General features: G+C 31.0%; 1 protein-coding gene across 1 annotated transcript; it reads right to left on the reverse strand.

Annotated features, from left to right (window-relative positions):
- Positions 1-26265, reverse strand: LOC137388283 (leucine-rich repeat protein soc-2-like). The gene is made up of 13 exons (XM_068074774.1): positions 26167-26265; positions 20411-20603; positions 19116-19170; positions 16122-16274; positions 14174-14326; positions 12342-12494; positions 10502-10654; positions 8668-8820; positions 6829-6981; positions 4992-5144; positions 3154-3306; positions 1316-1468; positions 1-76 (listed from the first exon to the last, which is right to left on the reverse strand). The coding sequence occupies exons 1-13, from the start codon at positions 26263-26265 to the stop codon at positions 1-3; spliced, it is 1800 nt and encodes a 599-aa protein (XP_067930875.1).
- Between the last annotated feature and the right edge of the window lie 637 nt (positions 26266-26902).

Consider the following 26902-nt stretch of genomic DNA (forward strand, 5'->3'; position numbering starts at 1 on the left):
TTAATCCTCGTCGCCAATATTGTGCATGATAATCAGAACTAGAGAGGCACTTGCTTGGTTGCTGTCTATACAAGAACTGTATTATGTACCTATATCCAAGGCATACAATGTGCCATAAAACTTGATGAGACAATAATGCAACCAAGGTAAATAGGCTGACTAAACATAATGACCAACATAATGGTTTTCTCGGCATGCTAATGAAAGTATACAATATGTGGGAACTAAGACACTACAATTGCTTTCTAAATGTGTGTAGAAAAAAACTTGTTACTGTTGAAGTCTGTAATATAAATTTTGCAAAAATGGAACATTTTTAAATTTCAACAGGCCTTGGACATGCTGTGTGCAATCTGTAGATGGTTGAAACAAAGCGAATTGAACTGGCTTTAAAGTTGGATATCGAAATAAAAATGAATAGGTTTACATGAGGCAAAAAGTAAAAAAAACTTTAATTTACTTTCAACCAAGTTTTATTAACTTGAAATTTTACATAAAAATTTTTGTTGTAGTTTAACAATGCTTCCTTTTATTGAAATTGATTTTTGAGTCATATAACAGTGTGTACCTATTTTATTTTGAGATAAAATGTTACATTTTTCTAAATATATTGTGCAGTCTTTGTTTACACAGTGATTTCATACTGAAATAGTGTAGAACAGTCTATTACTGGAATTATTTTAAAAATAGCATTTTAATAATTTTATTGCAGATTTACCAATAAATGCTGTCACCAGAAATCGTTGCTATATTCAAAAACAATTTATTAACCTTTTATCTATCAAGTAGAAAAAGTGAAATAAAGTTTTTAAACATTTTATAGTTCTATTTCAGCAGCACAATATAGTTATAGGTCAGTTAAAAATAGTTAAAGATGACGTGATTGAATTTGTTTAAACAAAAGAAACAAAAACATTTTTTATTTGAATCATCATTAAACTTTGACAATTTTGGTAGTTTTTAAAACTGCCAAATATCTTAGCCAACGTTTAACAGTTTTTGCTAATAAACAGAAGGTTTTGCAGCAATCTGCTGTTTTGCAAAATCAACAAAACTTTGTGACCAAATGATTGCTACATTTACCTTATGTTACTCTATTGCTGTACTAGAATGAGTATTCTAGTACAGCAATTCTAGTTTAGAACATAGTTTCTGGGCTCTCGTCGCTACTGCCACCAATATACAGGCTTTGTACTATTAGCAATCCTTTATTGCTTTTGGCTTTGTTCAACCTCAAAAGTTTCAAAATATAGCAAGTTTCAGTATCAGTATCAGACACGTTGCCCTATATATAAACAAAGCTCTTATTTCTTACCTATCTGGGAGCTGTTCGATCTGGTTGTATGACAAGTCAAGTTCTTCTAATGAAGTCAGTTTGGTCACTACCTCAGGAACTGATCGAAGTGAACACGGCCAATAAGAAGAACCTCTGATCTTCAGAATTTTCAGTCTTTGTAGTTTGTCAAGCCTAGTGTAAAATATGATGATATGAAAAAGATCCATATTATGTCTGCCATGTGACAATTAAACTTTCCAAATGATGTAAAAATATAATTAAGTATTTCAAGTGACCATATTTAGGTTTTTGCTTTTTGATGAGAAAGTTATTTTTATGGTAATTAAGATTTGATGCTGTTGTAAGACCAATATAATTTTTCTGTCAAAGGTTATTTGGTCACCGACTCAGGAAGAGATCGTAAAGAACGGAGAAGAATACAAACGAGAATAATTGAATAATTTGTGTAAAATGTATTCTCTGAATGAGAATCAATTTATAATTTCGACTACGCGTGATTTTTATAAACAATTAGAAATTTTAGTGAACTCCTATTTCTGCATCAACATTAAGTTTTAATATTAGTGTTTTAAAGTTTGAAAAGTGGTTCAAACTTATCAACTTGCATGTAAGCGGAAAACTTTCTTCCACATAGTTGGGTTAATAGACAATAATAAAAATGTTTCATATCTTCATTCCTTAGACTAAAAACCAAGATTAAAAGTGTTAATGGCTAAATGGTAATGGTGGACCTTTAGGGAACGAGCCGAAAAGCAATAAAAACGCAAGCGATTACTTTCCATATGTTTGTAGAAAAAAAACTTGTTACTGTTGAAGTCTGTAACATAAAATTTGCAAAACAGGAATATTTTTAAATTTCAACAGGCCTTGGACACGCTGTGTGCAATCTGTAGATGGTTGACACAAAGCGAAGTGAACTGGTTTTAAAGTTGGATATCGAAATAAAAATGAATAGTTTTACGTGAGGCAAAAAGTAAAAAAAACTTTAATTTACTTTCAACCAAATTTTATTAACTTCAAATTTCACATAAATTCTTTGGTTGTAGTATAACAATGCTTCCTTTTATTGAAATTGATTTTTGAATCATATAACAGTGTGTACCCATTTTATTTTGATATAAAATGTTACATATTTCTAAATATATTGCGCAGTCTTTGTTAACACAGTGATTTCATACTGAAATAGTGTAGAACAATCTATTACTGGAATTATTTTAAAAACAGCATTTTAATCATTTTATTGCAGATTTACCAATAAATGCTGTCACCAGCAATCGTTGCTAAAATCAAATACAATTTATAAACCTTTTTATCTATCAAGTAGAAAAAGTGAAAGAAAGTTCTTAAACATTTTATACATGTAGTTCTATTTCAGCAGCACTATATAGTTATAGGTCAGTTAAAAATAGTTAAAGATGACGTGATTGAATTTGTTTAAACAAAAGAAACAAAAACATTTTTTATTTGAATCATCATTAAACTTTGACAATTTTGGTAGTTTTTAAAACTGCCAAATATCTTAGCCAACGTTTAACAGTTTTTGCTAATAAACAGAAGGTTTTGCAGCAATCTGCTGTTTTGCAAAATCAACAAAACTTTGTGACCAAATGATTGCTACATTTACCTTATGTTACTCTATTGCTGTACTAGAATGAGTATTCTAGTACAGCAATTCTAGTTTAGAACATAGTTTCTGGGCTCTCATTGCTACTGCCACCAATATACAGGCTTTGTACTATTAGCAATCGTTTATTGCTTTTGGCTTTGTTCAACCTCAAAAGTTTCAAAATATAGCAAGTTTCAGTATCAGTATCAGACACGTTGCCCTATATATAAACAAAGCTCTTATTTCTTACCTATCTGGGAGCTGTTCGATCTGGTTGTATGACAAGTCAAGTTCTTCTAATGAAGTCAGTTTGGTCACTACCTCAGGAACTGATCGAAGTGAACACGGCCAATAAGAAGAACCTCTGATCTTCAGAATTTTCAGTCTTTGTAGTTTGTCAAGCCTAGTGTAAAATATGATGATATGAAAAAGATCCATATTATGTCTGCCATGTGACAATTAAACTTTCCAAATGATGTAAAAATATAATTAAGTATTTCAAGTGACCATATTTAGGTTTTTGCTTTTTGATGAGAAAGTTATTTTTATGGTAATTAAGATTTGATGCTGTTGTAAGACCAATATAATTTTTCTGTCAAAGGTTATTTGGTCACCGACTCATGAAGAGATCCTAAAGAGCGGAGAAGAATACAAACGAGAATAATTGAATAATTTGTGTAAAATGTATTCTCTGAATGAGAATCAATTCATAATTTCGACTACGCGTGATTTTTATAAACAATTAGAAATTTTAGTGAACTCCTATTTCTGCATCAACATTAAGTTTTAATATTAGTGTTTTAAAGTTTGAAAAGTGGTTCAAACTTATCAACTTGCATGTAAGCGGAAAACTTTCTTCCACATAGTTGGGTTAATAGACAATAATAAAAATGTTTCATATCTTCATTCCTTAGACTAAAAACCAAGATTAAAAGTGTTAATGGCTAAATGGTAATGGTGGACCTTTAGGGAACGAGCCGAAAAGCAATAAAAATGCAAGCGATTACTTTCCATATGTTTGTAGAAAAAAAACTTGTTACTGTTGAAGTCTGTAACATAAAATTTGCAAAACAGGAATATTTTTAAATTTCAACAGGCCTTGGACACGCTGTGTGCAATCTGTAGATGGTTGACACAAAGCGAAGTGAACTGGTTTTAAAGTTGGATATCGAAATAAAAATGAATAGTTTTACGTGAGGCAAAAAGTAAAAAAAACTTTAATTTACTTTCAACCAAATTTTATTAACTTCAAATTTCACATAAATTCTTTGGTTGTAGTATAACAATGCTTCCTTTTATTGAAATTGATTTTTGAATCATATAACAGTGTGTACCCATTTTATTTTGATATAAAATGTTACATATTTCTAAATATATTGCGCAGTCTTTGTTAACACAGTGATTTCATACTGAAATAGTGTAGAACAATCTATTACTGGAATTATTTTAAAAACAGCATTTTAATAATTTTATTGCAGATTTACCAATAAATGCTGTCACCAGCAATCGTTGCTAAAATCAAATACAATTTATAAACCTTTTTATCTATCAAGTAGAAAAAGTGAAAGAAAGTTCTTAAACATTTTATACATGTAGTTCTATTTCAGCAGCACTATATAGTTATAGGTCAGTTAAAAATAGTTAAAGATGACGTGATTGAATTTGTTTAAACAAAAGAAACAAAAACATTTTTTATTTGAATCATCATTAAACTTTGACAATTTTGGTAGTTTTTAAAACTGCCAAATATCTTAGCCAACGTTTAACAGTTTTTGCTAATAAACAGAAGGTTTTGCAGCAATCTGCTGTTTTGCAAAATCAACAAAACTTTGTGACCAAATGATTGCTACATTTACCTTATGTTACTCTATTGCTGTACTAGAATGAGTATTCTAGTACAGCAATTCTAGTTTAGAACATAGTTTCTGGGCTCTCATTGCTACTGCCACCAATATACAGGCTTTGTACTATTAGCAATCCTTTATTGCTTTTGGCTTTGTTCAACCTCAAAAGTTTCAAAATATAGCAAGTTTCAGTATCAGTATCAGACACGTTGCCCTATATATAAACAAAGCTCTTATTTCTTACCTATCTGGGAGCTGTTCGATCTGGTTGTATGACAAGTCAAGTTCTTCTAATGAAGTCAGTTTGGTCACTACCTCAGGAACTGATCGAAGTGAACACGGCCAATAAGAAGAACCTCTGATCTTCAGAATTTTCAGTCTTTGTAGTTTGTCAAGCCTAGTGTAAAATATGATGATATGAAAAAGATCCATATTATGTCTGCCATGTGACAATTAAACTTTCCAAATGATGTAAAAATATAATTAAGTATTTCAAGTGACCATATTTAGGTTTTTGCTTTTTGATGAGAAAGTTATTTTTATGGTAATTAAGATTTGATGCTGTTGTAAGACCAATATAATTTTTCTGTCAAAGGTTATTTGGTCACCGACTCATGAAGAGATCCTAAAGAGCGGAGAAGAATACAAACGAGAATAATTGAATAATTTGTGTAAAATGTATTCTCTGAATGAGAATCAATTTATAATTTCGACTACGCGTGATTTTTAAAAACAATTAGAAATTTTAGTGAACTCCTATTTCTGCATCAACATTAAGTTTTAATATTAGTGTTTTAAAGTTTGAAAAGTGGTTCAAACTTATCAACTTGCATGTAAGCGGAAAACTTTCTTCCACATAGTTGGGTTAATAGACAATAATAAAAATGTTTCATATCTTCATCCCTTAGACTAAAAACCAAGATTAAAAGTGTTAATGGCTAAATGGTAATGGTGGACCTTTAGGGAACGAGCCGAAAAGCAATAAAAACGCAAGCGATTACTTTCCATATGTTTGTAGAAAAAAAACTTGTTACTGTTGAAGTCTGTAACATAAATTTTGAAAAACAGGAATTATTTTAAATTTGAACAGGCCTTGAACATGCTGTGTGCAATCTGTAGATGGTTGACACAAAGCGAAGTGAATTGGCATTAAAGTTGGATATCGAAATAAAAATGAATAGTTTTACGTGAGGCAAAAAGTAAAACAAACTTTAAATTACTTTCAACCAAGTTTTATTAACTTGAAATTTTACATAAAATTTTTTGTTGTAGTTTAACAATGCTTCCTTTTATTGAAATTTATTTTTGAATCATATAACAGTGTGTACCCATTTTATTTTGATATAAAATGTTACATATTTCTAAATATATTGCACAGTCTTTGTTAACACAGTGATTTCATACTGAAATAGTGTAGAACAGTCTATTACTGGAATTATTTTAAAAACAGCATTTTAATAATTTTATTGCAGATTTACCAATAAATGCTGTCACCAGCAATCGTTGCTAAATTCAAAAACAATTTATTAACCTTTTATCTATCAAGTAGAAAAAGTGAAAGAAAGTTTTTAAACATTTTATACATGTAGTTCTATTTCAGCAGCACTATATAGTTATAGGTCAGTTAAAAATAGTTAAAGATGACGTGATTGAATTTGTTTAAACAAAAGAAACAAAAACATTTTTTATTTGAATCATCATTAAACTTTGACAATTTTGGTAGTTATTAAAACTGCCAAATATCTTAGCCAACGTTTAACAGTTTTTGCTAATAAACAGAAGGTTTTGCAGCGATCTGCTGCTTTGCAAAATCAACAAAACTCTGTGACCAAATGATTGCTACATTTACCTTATGTTACTCTATTGCTGTACTAGAATGAGTAATCTAGTACAGTAATCCTAGTTTAGAACATAGTTTCTGGGCTCTCGTCGCTACTGCCACCAATATACAGGCTTTGTACTATTAGCAATCCTTTATTGCTTTTGGCTTTGTTCAACCTCAAAAGTTTCAAAATATAGCAAGTTTCAGTATCAGTATCAGACACGTTGCCCTATATATAAACAAAGCTCTTATTTCTTACCTATCTGGGAGCTGTTCGATCTGGTTGTATGACAAGTCAAGTTCTTCTAATGAAGTCAGTTTGGTCACTACCTCAGGAACTGATCGAAGTGAACACGGCCAATAAGAAGAACCTCTGATCTTCAGAATTTTCAGTCTTTGTAGTTTGTCAAGCCTAGTGTAAAATATGATGATATGAAAAAGATCCATATTATGTCTGCCATGTGACAATTAAACTTTCCAAATGATGTAAAGATATAATTAAGTATTTCAAGTGACCATATTTAGGTTTTTGCTCTTTTGATGAGAAAGTTATTTTTATGGTAATTAAGATTTGATGCTGTTGTAAGACCAATATAATTTTTCTGTCAAAGGTTATTTGGTCACCGACTCAGGAAGAGATCGTAAAGAGCGGAGAAGAATACAAACGAGAATAATTGAATAATTTGTATAAAATGTATTCTCTGAATGAGAATCAATTCATAATTTCGACTACGCGTGATTTTTAAAAACAATTAGAAATTTTAGTGAACTCCTATTTCTGCATCAACATTAAGTTTTAATATTAGTGTTTTAAAGTTTGAAAAGTGGTTCAAACTTATCAACTTGCATGTAAGCGGAAAACTTTCTTCCACATAGTTGGGTTAATAGACAATAATAAAAAAAGTTTCATATCTTCATCCCTTAGACTAAAAACCAAGAATAAAAGTGTTAATGGCTAAATGGTAATGGTGGACCTTCAGGGAACGAGCCGAAAAGCAATAAAACCGCAAGTGATTGCTTTCCAAATGTTTGTAGAAAAAAAACTTGTTACTGTTGAAGTCTGTAACATAAATTTTGAAAAACAGGAATTATTTTAAATTTGAACAGGCCTTGGACATGCTGTGTGCAATCTGTAGATGGTTGACACAAAGCGAAGTGAATTGGCATTAAAGTTGGATATCGAAATAAAAATGAATAGTTTTACGTGAGGCAAAAAGTAAAACAAACTTTAAATTACTTTCAACCAAGTTTTATTAACTTGAAATTTTACATAACATTTTTTGTTGTAGTTTAACAATGCTTCCTTTTATTGAAATTGATTTTTGAATCATATAACAGTGTGTACCCATTTTATTTTGATATAAAATGTTACATATTTCTAAATATATTGCACAGTCTTTGTTAACACAGTGATTTCATACTGAAATAGTGTAGAACAGTCTATTACTGGAATTATTTTAAAAACAGCATTTTAATAATTTTATTGCAGATTTACCAATAAATGCTGTCACCAGCAATCGTTGCTAAATTCAAAAACAATTTATTAACCTTTTATCTATCAAGTAGAAAAAGTGAAAGAAAGTTTTTAAACATTTTATACATGTAGTTCTATTTCAGCAGCACAATATAGTTATAGGTCAGTTAAAAATAGTTAAAGATGACGTGATTGAATTTGTTTAAACAAAAGAAACAAAAACAATTTTTATTTGAATCATCATTAAACTTTGACAATTTTGGTAGTTTTTAAAACTGCCAAATATCTTAGCCAACGTTTAACAGTTTTTGCTAATAAACAGAAGGTTTTGCAGCGATCTGCTGCTTTGCAAAATCAACAAAATTCTGTGACCAAATGATTACTACATTTACCTTATGTTACTCTATTGCTGTACTAGAATGAGTAATCTAGTACAGCAATCCTAGTTAAGAACGTAGTTTCTGGGCCCTCGTCGCTACTGCCACCAATATACAGGCTTTGTACTATTAGCAATCCTTTATTGCTTTTGGCTTTGTTCAACCTCAAAAGTTTCAAAATATAGCAAGTTTCAGTATCAGTATCAGACACGTTGCCCTATATATAAACAAAGCTCTTATTTCTTACCTATCTGGGAGCTGTTCGATCTGGTTGTATGACAAGTCAAGTTCTTCTAATGAAGTCAGTTTGGTCACTACCTCAGAAACTGATCGAAGTGAACACGGCCAATAAGAAGAACCTCTGATCTTCAGAATCTTCAGTCTTTGTAGTTTGTCAAGCCTAGTGTAAAATATGATGATATGAAAAAGATCCAGATTATGTCTGCCATGTGACAATTAAACTTTCCAAATGATGTAAAGATATAATTAAGTATTTCAAGTGACCATATTTAGGTTTTTGCTCTTTTGATGAGAAAGTTATTTTTATGGTAATTAAGATTTGATGCTGTTGTAAGACCAATATAATTTTTCTGTCAAAGGTTATTTGGTCACCGACTCAGGAAGAGATCGTAAAGAGCGGAGAAGAATACAAACGAGAATAATTGAATAATTTGTATAAAATGTATTCTCTGAATGAGAATCAATTTATAATTTCATCTACGCGTGATTTTTATAAACAATTAGAAATTTTAGTGAACTCTTATTTCTACATAAATATTAAGTTTTAATATTAGTGTTTTAAAGTTTGAAAAGTGGTTCAAACTTATCAACTTGCATGTAAGCGGAAAACTTTCTTCCACATAGTTGGGTTAATAGACAATAATAAAAAAAGTTTCATATCTTCATCCCTTAGACTAAAAACCAAGAATAAAAGTGTTAATGGCTAAATGGTAATGGTGGACCTTCAGGGAACGAGCCGAAAAGCAATAAAACCGCAAGTGATTGCTTTCCAAATGTTTGTAGAAGAAAAACTTGTTACTGTTGAAGTCTGTAACATAAAATTTGCAAAACAGGAATATTTTTAAATTTCAACAGGCCTTGGACACGCTGTGTGCAATCTGTAGATGGTTGACACAAAGCGAAGTGAACTGGTTTTAAAGTTGGATATCGAAATAAAAATGAATAGTTTTACGTGAGGCAAAAAGTAAAAAAAACTTTAATTTACTTTCAACCAAATTTTATTAACTTCAAATTTCACAAAAATTCTTTGGTTGTAGTATAACAATGCTTCCTTTTATTGAAATTGATTTTTGAATCATATAACAGTGTGTACCCATTTTATTTTGATATAAAATGTTACATATTTCTAAATATATTGCGCAGTCTTTGTTAACACAGTGATTTCATACTGATATAGTGTAGAACAATCTATTACTGGAATTATTTTAAAAACAGCATTTTAATAATTTTATTGCAGATTTACCAATAAATGCTGTCACCAGCAATCGTTGCTAAAATCAAATACAATTTATAAACCTTTTTATCTATCAAGTAGAAAAAGTGAAAGAAAGTTTTTAAACATTTTGTAGTTCTATTTCAGCAGCACTATATAGTTATAGGTCAGTTAAAAATAGTTAAAGATGACGTGATTGAATTTGTTTAAACAAAAGAAACAAAAACATTTTTTATTTGAATCATCATTAAACTTTGACAATTTTGGTAGTTTTTAAAACTGCCAAATATCTTAGCCAACGTTTAACAGTTTTTGCTAATAAACAGAAGGTTTTGCAGCAATCTGCTGTTTTGCAAAATCAACAAAACTTTGTGACCAAATGATTGCTACATTTACCTTATGTTACTCTATTGCTGTACTAGAATGAGTATTCTAGTACAGCAATTCTTGTTTAGAACATAGTTTCTGGGCTCTCATTGCTACTGCCACCAATATACAGGCTTTGTACTATTAGCAATCCTTTATTGCTTTTGGCTTTGTTCAACCTCAAAAGTTTCAAAATATAGCAAGTTTCAGTATCAGTATCAGACACGTTGCCCTATATATAAACAAAGCTCTTATTTCTTACCTATCTGGGAGCTGTTCGATCTGGTTGTATGACAAGTCAAGTTCTTCTAATGAAGTCAGTTTGGTCACTACCTCAGAAACTGATCGAAGTGAACACGGCCAATAAGAAGAACCTCTGATCTTCAGAATCTTCAGTCTTTGTAGTTTGTCAAGCCTAGTGTAAAATATGATGATATGAAAAAGATCCAGATTATGTCTGCCATGTGACAATTAAACTTTCCAAATGATGTAAAGATATAATTAAGTATTTCAAGTGACCATATTTAGGTTTTTGCTCTTTTGATGAGAAAGTTATTTTTATGGTAATAAAGATTTGATGCTGTTGTAAGACCAATATAATTTTTCTGTCAAAGGTTATTTGGTCACCGACTCAGGAAGAGATCGTAAAGAGCGGAGAAGAATACAAACGAGAATAATTTAATAATTTGTATAAAATGTATTCTCTGAATGAGAATCAATTTATAATTTCATCTACGCGTGATTTTTATAAACAATTAGAAATTTTAGTGAACTCTTATTTCTACATAAATATTAAGTTTTAATATTAGTGTTTTAAAGTTTGAAAAGTGGTTCAAACTTATCAACTTGCATGTAAGCGGAAAACTTTCTTCCACATAGTTGGGTTAATAGACAATAATAAAAAAAGTTTCATATCTTCATCCCTTAGACTAAAAACCAAGAATAAAAGTGTTAATGGCTAAATGGTAATGGTGGACCTTCAGGGAACGAGCCGAAAAGCAATAAAACCGCAAGTGATTGCTTTCCAAATGTTTGTAGAAGAAAAACTTGTTGCTGTTGAAGTCTGTAACATAAAATTTGCAAAACAGGAATATTTTTAAATTTCAACAGGCCTTGGACACGCTGTGTGCAATCTGTAGATGGTTGACACAAAGCGAAGTGAACTGGTTTTAAAGTTGGATATCGAAATAAAAATGAATAGTTTTACGTGAGGCAAAAAGTAAAAAAAACTTTAATTTACTTTCAACCAAATTTTATTAACTTCAAATTTCACAAAAATTCTTTGGTTGTAGTATAACATTGCTTCCTTTTATTGAAATTGATTTTTGAATCATATAACAGTGTGTACCCATTTTATTTTGATATAAAATGTTACATATTTCTAAATATATTGCGCAGTCTTTGTTAACACAGTGATTTCATACTGAAATAGTGTAGAACAATCTATTACTGGAATTATTTTAAAAACAGCATTTTAATAATTTTATTGCAGATTTACCAATAAATGCTGTCACCAGCAATCGTTGCTAAAATCAAATACAATTTATAAACCTTTTTATCTATAAAGTAGAAAAAGTGAAAGAAAGTTTTTAAACATTTTATACATGTAGTTCTATTTCAGCAGCACTATATAGTTATAGGTCAGTTAAAAATAGTTAAAGATGACGTGATTGAATTTGTTTAAACAAAAGAAACAAAAACATTTTTTATTTGAATCATCATTAAACTTTGACAATTTTGGTAGTTTTTAAAACTGCCAAATATCTTAGCCAACGTTTAACAGTTTTTGCTAATAAACAGAAGGTTTTGCAGCAATCTGCTGTTTTGCAAAATCAACAAAACTTTGTGACCAAATGATTGCTACATTTACCTTATGTTACTCTATTGCTGTACTAGAATGAGTATTCTAGTACAGCAATTCTTGTTTAGAACATAGTTTCTGGGCTCTCATTGCTACTGCCACCAATATACAGGCTTTGTACTATTAGCAATCCTTTATTGCTTTTGGCTTTGTTCAACCTCAAAAGTTTCAAAATATAGCAAGTTTCAGTATCAGTATCAGACACGTTGCCCTATATATAAACAAAGCTCTTATTTCTTACCTATCTGGGAGCTGATCGATCTGGTTGTATGACAAGTCAAGTTCTTCTAATGAAGTCAGTTTGGTCACTACCTCAGGAACTGATCGAAGTGAACACGGCCAATAAGAAGAACCTCTGATCTTCAGAATTTTCAGTCTTTGTAGTTTGTCAAGCCTAGTGTAAAATATGATGATATGAAAAAGATCCATATTATGTCTGCCATGTGACAATTAAACTTTCCAAATGATGTAAAAATATAATTAAGTATTTCAAGTGACCATATTTAGGTTTTTGTTTTTTGATGAGAAAGTTATTTTTATGGTAATTAAGATTTGATGCTGTTGTAAGACCAATATAATTTTTCTGTCAAAGGTTATTTGGTCACCGACTCATGAAGAGATCCTAAAGAGCGGAGAAGAATACAAACGAGAATAATTGAATAATTTGTGTAAAATGTATTCTCTGAATGAGAATCAATTTATAATTTCGACTACGCGTGATTTTTAAAAACAATTAGAAATTTTAGTGAACTCCTATTTCTGCATCAACATTAAGTTTTAATATTAGTGTTTTAAAGTTTGAAAAGTGGTTCAAACTTATCAACTTGCATGTAAGCGGAAAACTTTCTTCCACATAGTTGGGTTAATAGACAATAATAAAAATGTTTCATATCTTCATCCCTTAGACTAAAAACCAAGATTAAAAGTGTTAATGGCTAAATGGTAATGGTGGACCTTTAGGGAACGAGCCGAAAAGCATTAAAAACGCAAGCGATTACTTTCCATATGTTTGTAGAAAAAAAACTTGTTACTGTTGAAGTCTGTAACATAAAATTTGAAAAACAGGAATTATTTTAAATTTGAACAGGCGTTGGACATGCTGTGTGCAATCTGTAGATGGTTGACACAAAGCGAAGTGAATTGGCATTAAAGTTGGATATCGAAATAAAAATGAATAGCTTTACGTGAGGCAAAAAGTAAAAAAAACTTTAATTTACTTTCTACTAAGTTTTATTAACTTCAAATTTCACATAAAATCTTTTGTTGTAGTTTAACAATGCTTCCTTTTATTGAAATTGATTTTTGAATCATATAACAGTGTGTACCCATTTTATTTTGATATAAAATGTTACATTTTTCTAAATATATTGCACAGTCTTTGTTTACACAGTGATGTCATACTGAAATAGTGTAGAACTGTTTATTACTGGAATTATTTTAAAAACATTATTTTAATAATTTTATTGCAGATTTACCAATAAATGCTGTCACCAGCAATCGTTGCTAAGTTCAAATACAATTTATTAACCTTTTTATCTATCAAGAAGAAAAAGTGAAAGAAAGTTTTTAAACATTTTATAGTTCTAATTCAGCAGCACAAGATAGTTATAGGTCAGTTAAAAATAGTTAAATATGAAATGATTAAAGTTATTTACACGAAAGAAACAAAAAAATTTATTATTTGAATCATCGTTAAACTTTGAAAATCTTGTTAGTTTTTAAAACTGCCAAATATCTTAGCCAACGTTTAACAGTTTTTGCTAATAAACAGAAGGTTTTGCAGCAATCTGCTGTTTTGCAAAATCAACAAAACTTTGTGACCAAAAGATTGCTACATTTACCTTATGTTACTCTATTGCTGTACTAGAATGAGTATTCTAGTACAGCAATTCTAGTTTAGAACATAGTTTCTGGGCTCTCATTGCTTTTGCCACCAATATAGAGGCTTTGTACTATTAGCAATCCTTTATTGCATTTGGCTTTGTTCAACCTCAAAAGTTTCAAAATATAGCAAGTTTCAGTATCAGTATCAGACACGTTGCCCTATATATAAACAAAGCTCTTATTTCTTACCTATCTGGGAGCTGTTCGATCTGGTTGTATGACAAGTCAAGTTCTTCTAATGAAGTCAGTTTGGTCACTACCTCAGGAACTGATCGAAGTGAACACGGCCAATAAGAAGAACCTCTGATCTTCAGAATCTTCAGTCTTTGTAGTTTGTCAAGCCTAGTGTAGAATATGATGATATGAAAAAGATCCATATTATGTTTGCCATGTGACAATTAAACTTTCCAAATGATGTAAAAATATAATTAATTATTCCAAGTGACCATATTTAGGTTTTTGCTTTTTGATGAGAAAGTTATTTTTATGGTAATCAAGAATTTATGTTGTTGTAAGACCAATATAATTTTTCTGTCAAAGGTTATTTGGTCACCGACTCAGGAAGAGATCGTAAAGAGCGGAGAAGAATACAAATGAGAATAATTGAATAATTTGTGTAAAATGTATTCTCTGAAAGAGAATCAATTTATAAGTTCGAATACGCGTTATTTTTATAAACAATTAGAAATTTTAGTGAACTCTTATTTCTACATAAATATTAAGTTTTAATATTAGTGTTTTAAAGTTTGAAAAGTGGTTCAAACTTATCAACTTGCATGTAAGCGGAAAACTTTCTTCCACATAGTTGGGTTATTAGACAATAATAAAAAATGTTTCCTATCTTAGTCCCTTAGACTAAAAACCAAGAATAAAAGTGTTATTGGCTAAATGGTAATGGTGGAAATTCAGGAAACGAGCCGAAAAGCAATAAAAACGCAAGTGATTGCTTTCCAAATGTTTGTAGAAAAAAAACTTGTTACTGTTGAAGTCTGTAATATAATTTTTGCAAAACAGGAATATTTTAAAATTTCAACAGGCCTTGGACATGCTGTGTGCAATCTGTAGATGGTTGAAACAAAGCGAATTGAACTGGCTTTAAAATTGAATATCGAAATAAAGATGAATAGGTTTACATGAGGCAAAAAGTAAAAAAAACTTCAACTTACTTTCAACCAAGTTTTATTAACTTGAAAGTTTACATAAAATCTTTTGTTGTAGTTTAACAATGCTTCCTTTTATTGAAATTGATTTTTGAATCATATAACAGTGTGTACCCATTTTATTTTGATATAAAATGTTACATTTTTCTAAATATATTGCACAGTCTTTGTTTACACAGTGATTTCATACTGAAATAGTGTAGAACAGTCTATTACTGGAATTATTTTAAAAACAGCATTTTAATAATTTTATTGCAGATTTACCAATAAATGCTGTCACCAGCAATCGTTGCTAAATTCAAATACAATTCATTAACCTTTTTATCTATCAAGTAGAAAAAGTGAAAGAAAGTTTTTAAACATTTTATACATGTAGTTCTATTTCAGCAGCACAATATAGTTATAGGTCAGATAAAAATGGTTAAAAGATGACGTGATTGAATTTATTCAAACAAAAGAAACAAAAACATTTTTTATTTGACTCATCATTAAACTTTGACAATTGTGTTAGTTTTTAAAACTGCCAAATATCTTATCCAACGTTTACCACTTTTTGCAAATAAACCGAAGGTTTTGTGGAAACTTGCTGCTTTCCAAAATCAAAAAAACCTTTTGACAAAATCAGTGTTACAATTACCATATGTTTCTCTATTTCTGTACTAGAATGGGTATCCTAGTTCAAAATATAATTTTTGTGTTACAAATACAGCTTGCACAGCTTTCAGTTTTGTTAAATTTAATTGGATGTTAATTGCTCAGAACTGCAGCTAAATAAGTTTTAAATAATGTGAGATCTTTCATCTTTATTATTCATTGACTAAACGAAGTGCTTGTGGTTACCCCTTCTAAGATCCAGGCTTCATACTATTAAAAATCTTTTTTTGATATTAGCTCTATTTAACTTCAAAAGTTTTAAAATGTAGCAAGTATCAGTATCAGTTGTATTGCCCTTTAGATGTGAAGCTCTTATTTCTTACCCATCTGGGAGCTGATTGATCTGGTTGGATGACAAGTCTAGTTCTTCTAATGAAGTCAGTTTGGTCACTACTTCAGGAACTAATTGAAGAGGACCACGTTCCAAAGTAGAATCGGTGATCTTCAGGAGCCTGAGTTTTTGTAGTTTGTCAAACCTCAAATATGATGACACGAAATAGATTCATATCATGTCTGGTATGTGACAATTAAACTTTGCTAATGATGTAAACAATGTGATAAAGTATTTCAAAAGGCAATAATAAATAAATAATTTGTTATTATTATCGCCATTGTCATTACCTCAACAATAAGACAAACATTTCGATTCAAATAATATTATACCTTACATTAGGAATGTAAATGTTTCATGTAGAAATGTTTAAACTTTTTGATCTGGTTTTAGTTTAAATTACAAATGATGCTGTCATCAATGTTTACTGTCAAAAACTTGTCGAAAAAAATATTTAGACTTTTGCTCTTGTGATGAGAAAGTTATTGTTATGGTTATTAAAATTTGATACTGCTGTAAGATAAATAAAATTCTTCCATCAAAGGTTATTTGGTCCCTGCCTCAGGAACAGATTTTAGAAAGCATAATGTTGGTTGAGAAACTTCCTATGATCTTCAAAACCTTTAACTTTTAGATTTGGTCCAACTTAAAATATATTGATATAATTTAGAAATAAATGAAACATTTTTGAAAATAATAATAATTTTTACTATAAGCGTAACCGTATATATTCAAATGTATAAAGCTAAAGTTGACAGCAAAGAAAAAGGATTACATCGGGTGGGACTCAAACTCACAACCTTCACCATGATAGACCGGCACACAAACAACTGAACAAATTGACGACTCACTGGCATATCAGAATAATTGCATGTATCTTGTATAGCACTGTCCGAGTAATAAATTAATAGTTTTGAAAACTACTAACAAAGGTTAAATCTCTTTTGTACGTCCAACAAGTTGATATTTGCTTTTATGATCTAAGACTAAATATTACTTATTTTCCTCATAGAAGTGAAATAAAAAATACTCTTCAAAAGAATATGGCAGTAATTCGGTACTTTGAAGTTTGAAAATAATAGGTCAATCATATTTTTAGAGACAATTTCCAACAGGTTATAAGATTTTTAGTAATTTGTAATAGTAATAGTGATTTTATAATTCGTCTAAAATGCGTCTTTATACAAATTTTAGATAGAATGGCTGTTTGGCTTATGACCACATCTAAATGCATTTTAAAGTAAATATGATTATGGGTTAATGTTTATCTTGACATAAAGAATACATTTTGACATGAGACAATTGTAAAAATTCTCAATTTGTATCTATTCTCATGTGTACAAAAAGCTTTCTCTCACTTAGTCTGGTCATCGAATACTATTATATAATGCGCTGCATTTTCAATTTTAAAATTTAAAATGATGTATACCAACTATAACAAAAATTTTATATGTTTTGATGCATAACACTTATAAATAGCTGATAGGAAGTAAAATGAGTTGACTTTATATGTATGAAACAAACTTACAATGTTCATGTAAACAAAGCAACATTTTGTTTTTTATGACAGTTAATTATTTCACAATGCATTTTAGAAAATGTATTAGAATTCTGCACTGCAGTTTAGAATTCCATAGAAAGTCTTTGATTTGCAAACGGCACAAAATACAATCTGTTAAAGTTGTTTTTTACTCAAATGTGAGATTGATTAGTATTTCAAGTGAAAACTAATGCAAATTTTACCAACATTCAACTTTAAAAGAAAGTATTTATTATATTTTAGCATATACTATTCATTTAAATTGCATTTGATTGTTTAACCATACAACACTTTATATCTTATAACACTTATGTTCCTTTAATTTGGTCTGTTAGGAGTTTTTGTAACAGTTTGCATAGTACTTGAAGAATCCAACGTGAAAACCATCTTTGTCAATTTTGAAAATTTGGAGTTATGTGTCCTACTATATACATCAACACATAGTTTAACGTAAAATTAATTTTACAGTAGAAAAAGCAGTGTAGTCATAGAAAACTGCATTTTAAATTGTTGGATACAATGAAAAACTCAGTGTTGCCCGCAAAGGAAAATGAAATAACAGGTGTTTTCAACAATTAACCAATCAAAGCACAGTAAATGATACGGCTTGGTAGTACTACACAATTGCTGTTATGGTTTAAAATTTGGATGAATATCCAATTGTAACAGATAAACATGGAAAGAGAAAATTTAATGGTTAGTTGAGAGAAAATCTCAAAAAGCAGCACGAGGCAAACTATCAGACAAGAAGAACTATCAGTGTAACTTTGACCAAGTTATGTTCAGTTGAATGTTTTTTACATTTAGATAAGCACTTTAACATGGTTACTAGATATGATTATTAGCTGTATTGTAATGGCAAACTTGTCTTTAGCATTAGGTCTTATGGTACTAGAATCCATATACAAAAGACTTTTTATAATGTTTCTGAAGCTTAAAAAACTTTGTTTGTCAAACTATATGTATGTATAAACTACACTATCAACTGTATGTTAATTTCAAATAAACATAGTTTTAGGGGTTTAATTGCTTAAATATTAAATGTTTATGTTTGGACTCTCTATCACTTTAAGATACTGTACAACCTGTACCGGTACACCCCTATCCAATTGAACACCCCTTCATTTGACCGCCCATTTTGACATTATTTTATCTTTTCGAGCCCATAATATGAACTGATCAACAAAAAAGTGTCCACAAAATCAAAATAATATTGAATCGTTTATATCAATAACAATTAATTATCTTGTTGTCCAATTTCAAAGCTGTCAATTTTTTGTTAAAAATTTGAAAGCGACACCGTAGCAATTATCAATACCGGTCTCAGGCTAGTAGTAGCTCTCTGTATAACTTACTTTTTACTCCGAAGTAGCCTACATATATAAAAAGCGGTTTAAATTTACGATGGTGGATGAACTTTCAAAGCAACGCTATAGAAATAATTACTGTCTCAGGCTAGTAGTGGTTCTTTGTTTAACGTGGTCCAAATACTTTGAAGGACCTGCATATAAAAACTGGTTTGCAATGTTTAGACCAAAGGTTATGTTAGCGAGCAAAATTTTAGCACTGTGTTACTGTTAAATGCAACTACTTGTAGATGTTCACTCCATCAAAAGCAACAATCAGAACGCGGCTATCCGAGCAAACGATGGAAATATTTTTGTTTTAAAAACCTTAATTTTTGTTTCTGCATGTAATATAAGTTGGTTTGTTTATGTCACTTATTCTTGAATATATATTTGTATCAATTAATAAAGTATTTTTGTATAACTTATAAACCTGTAGAATCATAGCAAGTTATTTAATATCATCCTTGCGGCTATCTTAACACGGCTTACAATAGAACGATGCTCAAATCTGCTTCTTTTGCACATAAAAAGCTAGTTTTGGCAGCAAACTGTAGCAAAAAAATCAGTGGGTGTAATGAGCTTTTATTTAAAAATATTAAATTTAGATGTAAAATATAAATGTGTCTTGAAATTTAGAATGCAAAAAAATTGAAAGTTGCAACAAATTGCAAAGGACACAGGCTATAATATCATTGCAGGTCGGATGCAAGCAATGGATATCAACTAATACAGATATTTCTCGATATCTCGAATCACATTTATTAAGATATATTTGACCAATGGGAGGTTAGTTAGCAGATTTATTGAATTCAAAAAGTTTAATATCGCTCAACAAAAAAAAGAGGGCAATATATAGGCGACATTCGCTTCTCTCGTATACATATAATAGGGCTAAATATATTTTCCGAAAATTCAAAGTATATTTTATATCAAATTCCGTGTATTCAGGTTGGTACACAGAAGTTGATTATTGATGCTGTTAAAAGTTTAAGCCTCCTTAAACTTTCAACAGTATCAGTAGTCAAATTTTATGTACCAACCTGAGTACACAGCGTATAATATCATGTAAAGGAGAAAATATTTTCATTATAAATGCTATCAAAGCAGTTTATCATTTGCATAAATCAAAGCAGATAAATCAAATATTGTATTTTTATGTTTTGCATTTATACAATTATACAATTTATACAAGTATTTTAAGTTATTAAGTTTTTAATAAAACTCACCATAAGCTCAGTCAAAAAAGACTCAGACCAATGATATTGATTTTGCCCCAATCATTCAAAAACTTTAGATTAGTTAGTTATTTGATAAGCGTATAGTAATTAACCCTTTCGGCGTTAAGTTCACATTTTTGCAAATCTACAACAGCTCAGAATTGATGAAACTTACAGACTGGTGAATGAGCATAATGTAATAGCAGAAAACCGAGATCAGGGCCGGCTGCCCAGTCAACTTTACGATCGACCCCATAACCAGACTGAGTCTCATTACAGTTGTAGATGAGCCTGCCGGGTACACCCAGATATTTAACAGAGGATCGGTCAGCTGTGACCGCATAAAAGGGCGGAGCCTGCCGCACCAGCTAGTTATATTAGGAGCCTGATAAGACGAACAAGGCAGATATAATAAGGCAGATATAACAGCAGTCTCCATGCATGTTGTTATTTGTATATGCACACAATAACTTCATGTACTTGTACACATAGCGCAAATATATAAATTCATATTGTTGATACACTCCCTGTATTTAATCTTGAGGAGACAACCGGCAGTTTCTTTTACAACAGTATGATTACAACATATTTGCAAGCCTGGTATATTCAAAATAAAAATATATTTAGATGGCCAAAGAAACAGTTTTAGACAGTTAGAATGCGTATTTAATTAATAGTGGTATAAAAAAATGGATAACAGCAAAATTGCACCAGTTATATTTCGATGTTGCAAACGCTTTTTCAAAATTCAACAACATTTTTAAAACTTAGTAAATGCTTTCTTAACCAGAGTTCCAACACAGTATCAATCTTTAAATATTTATGAAATATTAAAAGAAAATGCCATTCTGCTTGGTAATTGTTTCCTCACAAATGGAAAAAAGAGTTGTTTTACAAAATCGATAATCCGAAACCATGTGTTTCTATAAGAAGACAAGTTTGGTACAGTGATTATGTCTAACAGTGTTACAGTCTCTTTTAGTTTAAATTCAAAACTTTCTTTATCAGAGCATTCTGTCTTTAATTTTACAAAGTTTCTGCTGTAGATAATCATTATTTGATTTATACAAGTTTATTTGGTAAATTATTTTATGTTCAATAAATATTACGTTATATATAATATAAATATGCATCAATTTAGTCTAGCTGGTCCAAACTGTTTTCAAGTTATCTAAACACTTCTAGCAGCAAAATAAAATGGCTAGCATTTATGAAATACAAACTAGAGCTCTAACAGTTGTATTTCTACTTAAAAACAGGCTTTGTTGTATTCGGTATCATCTTTTTTGTTATGAGGGCACCTAAGACAAATACTAATAATTTTGTTCTGTTGTTGAAAAGCTTTTAACGATGAATTGCTGATTTTGGCTAAATAAACCGTGTTGTGGAAGAGCAAGAGCCTAAACAATATGCAAAGTTTTTGAGCAAAAAAATGCTAAATGATAAGTATAAGATTTCTTCTTTAGCCAATCATCAGCACGAAAGTTTTATATAGGTCATAATGTATGTTATCAATCGTAAAACGGGTTGTCTGTGATCTCAAAGTTAGGGATTTTACTCTATTATTAGATCACATCGACATTGATATTTACTAAATTAAGTAACATCGTTAATTTACTGACTTCCTTCACCAACACGTTTTATTGACGAACAACATAATTGTAACAATGCTTCCAGTTCCTGTAAAAGTGACTCAGATTTTTCTGAGCAACAGGTGGTTAAAGTTTGGGACAGACAGCTTATGGTTAGAGCTGACAGGCATCAGCAGCGTTATGCTGCAGAGGACGATAATATAATGGAGGTAAATTTATCTTTTACTTTGAGTCCCCTATAGATATACCGTTGTGTTTACATTCACATTATATTTCCCTGTTTGAGACTATAATGTAACTTCCTGTGCACGCATGCAAAATACGGATGCACAGTGAGTTCTTGACGGCTTCTTTTTAATTTATAGCATCCAGCAATACAAAAGCTTAGTGTAGATTGATGAACAAGTGTTAAATATACTAAAGCTAATAATTTTAGTTCTGATGACTACATTTACTAATTAATAAAATTATAGCTTTTTGCTACCACCAATCATCATTTCATGTTTTTATCGTTTTACCTAGCTATAATATTTGCTTCAAGTTTTTTTTGGTAGTTTTAGCTAGTGAATTACATTTACGATTAGAATTTATATTCACTTCTCAATTGTAAAATGTGAGGAAAATCGATGGATCAATGCTCATCTTTAACTCTCAAAAACAAAGCTTCCAGTGGTTGGCTTGGCCTACTTATGCTTTTGTTGAACATTTATCCATTTTAAAAATTTACACTCACAGTTTATCTAACTCCCAATTTGAAAGCTTTCAGTAGATACGCGTTAGAACGACATATATATAATAAATAACATATATTTACTATATTTGTTCTATTGATGACAGGATGTTTATGTGGTGCCACCAGCAATGGGCCACAGCAATGTAGCTGTTAGTTTGGAAGCTGCCATAAATGGGAAAAAGAGACATGAACGTGTGCTGCAAAAACCATGATATGTTTTGTCTGAGTTTGCTGCAGTAGATTAATTTGTCCTAATATATAAGCTGAAACTATGTGAGTGAGCATGACTTGGGTGGATGTTTTGAATAAAAGCTTTATGTCAATATAACGAGTTTTCCGCTTGCGAAAATTATATAATAAAATAATATTGTTGAAGATAATGCAGAACATGATTAGCAGAACATTGAATACATCATAGCCACGTTGCCACCTGTGCTCTAATCTTGCCTGGTAGATGGATTTATGAAGTGCAATCAGAGCTGTATTGACAGGTACTTTTACATAGCTCGACTCAATTCCTAGAGACCAAATAAAAAGAGCCCAAAAGATTTTATGCTCCACAGTGCTAAGAAAAAACAGGGGAGTTGACAAACTGCCAACCAGGTAAAAGAATGGCTTTATTAACTCCATAATCGGTGGGTTATTGATTTCTAATAAACTGATGCTTTGCATTCACTATTTTGGTCAACTTATTAAACCATTTGTTTAGTACTTGAATCAACTACATATAATCAAATGTGATCAGTGAATTTTTTCCTACAAATTGATAATAAAAAGTTATTAGCATTGTATATCTGAAAGCTAAACAGCTACTGATTTACTACATAAGTGAGACAGTAGAGTAAAAGGATTATTACACAAGAATTACATAACATATAAGTAAGTCAATATGAACAGAGAGTCTGACAGCGTCTATATACAAATATGAGCAAATGACTGCGGTAAATGTCCACAACTAGTAAATGTTCAACGATAATGACTTGATAACGTTGACTGGACATGAATTTTTAAGGATCAGTTGTTTTAATTACCAGCATAGTTTTACTTAGTAACTAGTTTCCAGTGTGGGTAGCCACATAACTGCTCCGATACAAAGACCTTATTCTACTTAGATTGCTTGACCCAATTACCGCAGACCGGTAGAATTGGTAGTGGGTCCTCAGATGTTTACACAGCTTTAAGAGGAAGATAATAGGACACGTTTTTAATTTCTTTCATTCGAGGCATTTGATAAATTTACAAAAATGTATCCATAGCTGGATTTAAAATTTTATTTCAGCCAACATGAGCAAATACAAAATAAAATATATGCTAATAGAGCCGAGTAGGACTAAACTTTTATCGCAATAGCTGATGTGAATACGAGAGATAGAGACAGATCGTATCAGTAGTTGCATCATTTTGGGTAAACCTGGGCATGTCTTTTTGTCCTGAGCATTTTTACCATGTTCTATTTTTGGTCCATTTTAATCTTCAAATATTTTGACAATGATATTGTCTTACACAACAAACAAGCTGATAGAAAAAAAGAATTATTTCATTTAAAATCAACTAAAATTAGACACAATCACGTCTCTAAGCAAGCACAACCTGACAAGCACCTTGTATAAGCAGAAAACTTTACACTTGCCTACATTCCTGCTACACTGTTTAGGAGCAATCAAAGTTTTGTCAGGAGAGTAAGATATGAAAAAAAGGCGCCAGGTGTAATGCCTTACTTTCAAAAAAGGATCGACTAGATATTTATTGCAACAATGGAGAATATCAGCTATACAATCCCTCTCTGACATCACTTGACTTGTTTTAACTCATCTTACTCAAGGTGGCAATAATGATTCTGAAAGTTATTGTTGAGTTGGCAAAAGTATAACTGATGTCTTTAAATGAAATCATTGTTTGAGGCTAAAACCCTTTAACCACCTAGATTGAACTCAAATTTTAATGTTAAAGCCAAGTTTACCAATTGATTAGATCTTTTTTTCTAATACAAGGTGAGCAATGACAGTTCCATCAAACCTATTTGATGAGTGACCAGCCGGCATAGGTAAAATGTAGGCATGATATTGTTGAAGGATTGTGATTAAACATAATCCATGAGCTTTAGGATCAGTGTTCAAAATAGGGGGATACGCAGGGATACGGCATATCCCTAAGAAGAAATTATGGGGGTACTCTCTGGAAAGCGTATCCCCTAACATTAGTTTGCTCATATACTCTTAAAATGCGATAAAATGCTACCTAAAATGCTAATCAACTATGCTACCTTGTGAAAAGCATGAATTTCTTCAACTTTTCTTCAAGCAACACAATCAACAGGCGTCCTTGTCACCTGTCCAAAGACATCATCAAATAGCTTGAGATTATTTCATGAGCAGGCATTTTTTTGGTATTTTGCTAATCGAAGTAAACTTTCTTAGAAAACTTATCTAATTTAAGTTCTAAAGCAAATTGTTTCTTCATTATCATTCTTATTTGATTAATGATGAATCATCATCGACCAATTGATAGTTACTTTAAAGGTGAGTGAGAGTATGTGATGATTGATTTACCTTACCAACATTAGAAATGATTGGATCATACCTTTTGCACTAGAAACTTATAAATTCCTTACTTATCATGTCCTGAACTAGAAATGATAGCTGATCACAGCCATGCCACTAAAAATGATGGAATTATGGCAAAGAAATGGTAGGATCATTTACCTTCATTGCGATGCCAACTTGAACCTCTCAGTTTATTTAAAGGTGTACCCCAAATAGCTTTCAAGTGGAAGGGGTAGCATTTTCACATCAGGTGCACGGGCTATTATGAAACGTCAATTAATCACAAAGCTTTTTCCAGAATATCTGATGAGGAGTGTATGTGTATCACACAGCTCCAAATATTTAATATCATGCAAAGCAATGCTTGTAAATTAATGTATTATTTATAACTGACCGACTCATCACCTAAACTATGCTAATGCTACATGTATAACTGACCAACTCATTACCTAAACTATGCTAATACTACATGTATAACTGACCGACTCATTACCTAAACTATGCTAATACTACATGTATAACTGACCAACTCATTACCTAAACTATGCTAATACTACATGTATAACTAAGTCTAAGCTTTATCTTAGATTATTGAAAATGATAAAAGTCTGAGGCCATTAAATTTAAATTTTAGCTATTTGGGGCACACCTTTAATGGGTGATATTATTGAGATTTAAGATGATCTCGGTTTGCTAGGTTTCCTTTTGTGTATGTTAAAAGATGAGACTGTATGTGATAGCTTAAAAATTAAACCATTCTCATTTTTCTTGAGTAGTTGATTTTCTAGGGAAAACTTGAAATTTTTCTTCTTATTTTTTTGTTGCACTGATTGTTTCTTCCAAACTCATTTCATTTCCATTTTAATGAATATATTGTTGTACAGGAAGTAATTCAATAAACATTGTCCTCATCTATGAGTCAGTTAATGTCCAATGAATTACTTTTTGTACAACAATGCAACATTTTTGCTCTCACTGAAATGCTGTGGAAATTAGGTACATGTATAAGACAGACTATCTTACACAAAATTTTCGCGGGGGAATTTCCCCGCACCCCCTCTACCGAGATGGCGCTTCGGTGCCCCTCTCGGACTCTTCCCGCGCCGCTACGTGGCTTAGGAAGACTGCTGGCCCCAGAGTCATCTCGCCTACTTGTCACCATAGAGTACCCCCATGACAACCCTTACACTTCAAACACCGTTTAGGATGTTCTCTGCCAGCACAACAAATATATGTGAAACTGTAGGCTCAGCTGAAAAACTTTTCAAGTAGTATGTTACTTTGTTGAGTACCTGCCAGGTTTCCCACTTTTTTCAGCTGTGGTAAAGGTTTAAAAAACATGTGGTTAAAAAATTTGTCATAACTGCTTCAGGATCAAAAACTGGAGTTGACAGACACAACTTTTATTCATAATGAGGAGCAACTGCTTGAAGTCACAAACAACACTCTCCTAATGTCTGGATACTTTAGTGTAGTGTCTGGAGGCCTGCTAAGCAGCATCAGAGATGTACTCAAAATAGTATTTGACTGTGAACAGCCATATTGCAACCAATGAGCCGCTGCTGTTTAAAGAGCAAAGAACAAGAAATTACTTAGTTTTTAAGAACATTGAAGATTTCAGGGCATGCGACTATTACTGGCCAACTATTACTGACATTACAGCTACCTTACCTCCTGTTGGTCACACAAAAAATAAGAGCCTTTTGATTTATTCAAACCTGAGAATCATGTGTGCAGTATCGGTAAGAAAAGTGTATTAAAAAGAAAATTTTTATTCCGTAGGAGTGCATAATGCCATA

Source organism: Watersipora subatra, chromosome 2 (assembly GCF_963576615.1).
Source record: "Watersipora subatra chromosome 2, tzWatSuba1.1, whole genome shotgun sequence".
Taxonomy (NCBI): Eukaryota; Metazoa; Bryozoa; class Gymnolaemata; order Cheilostomatida; family Watersiporidae; genus Watersipora; species Watersipora subatra.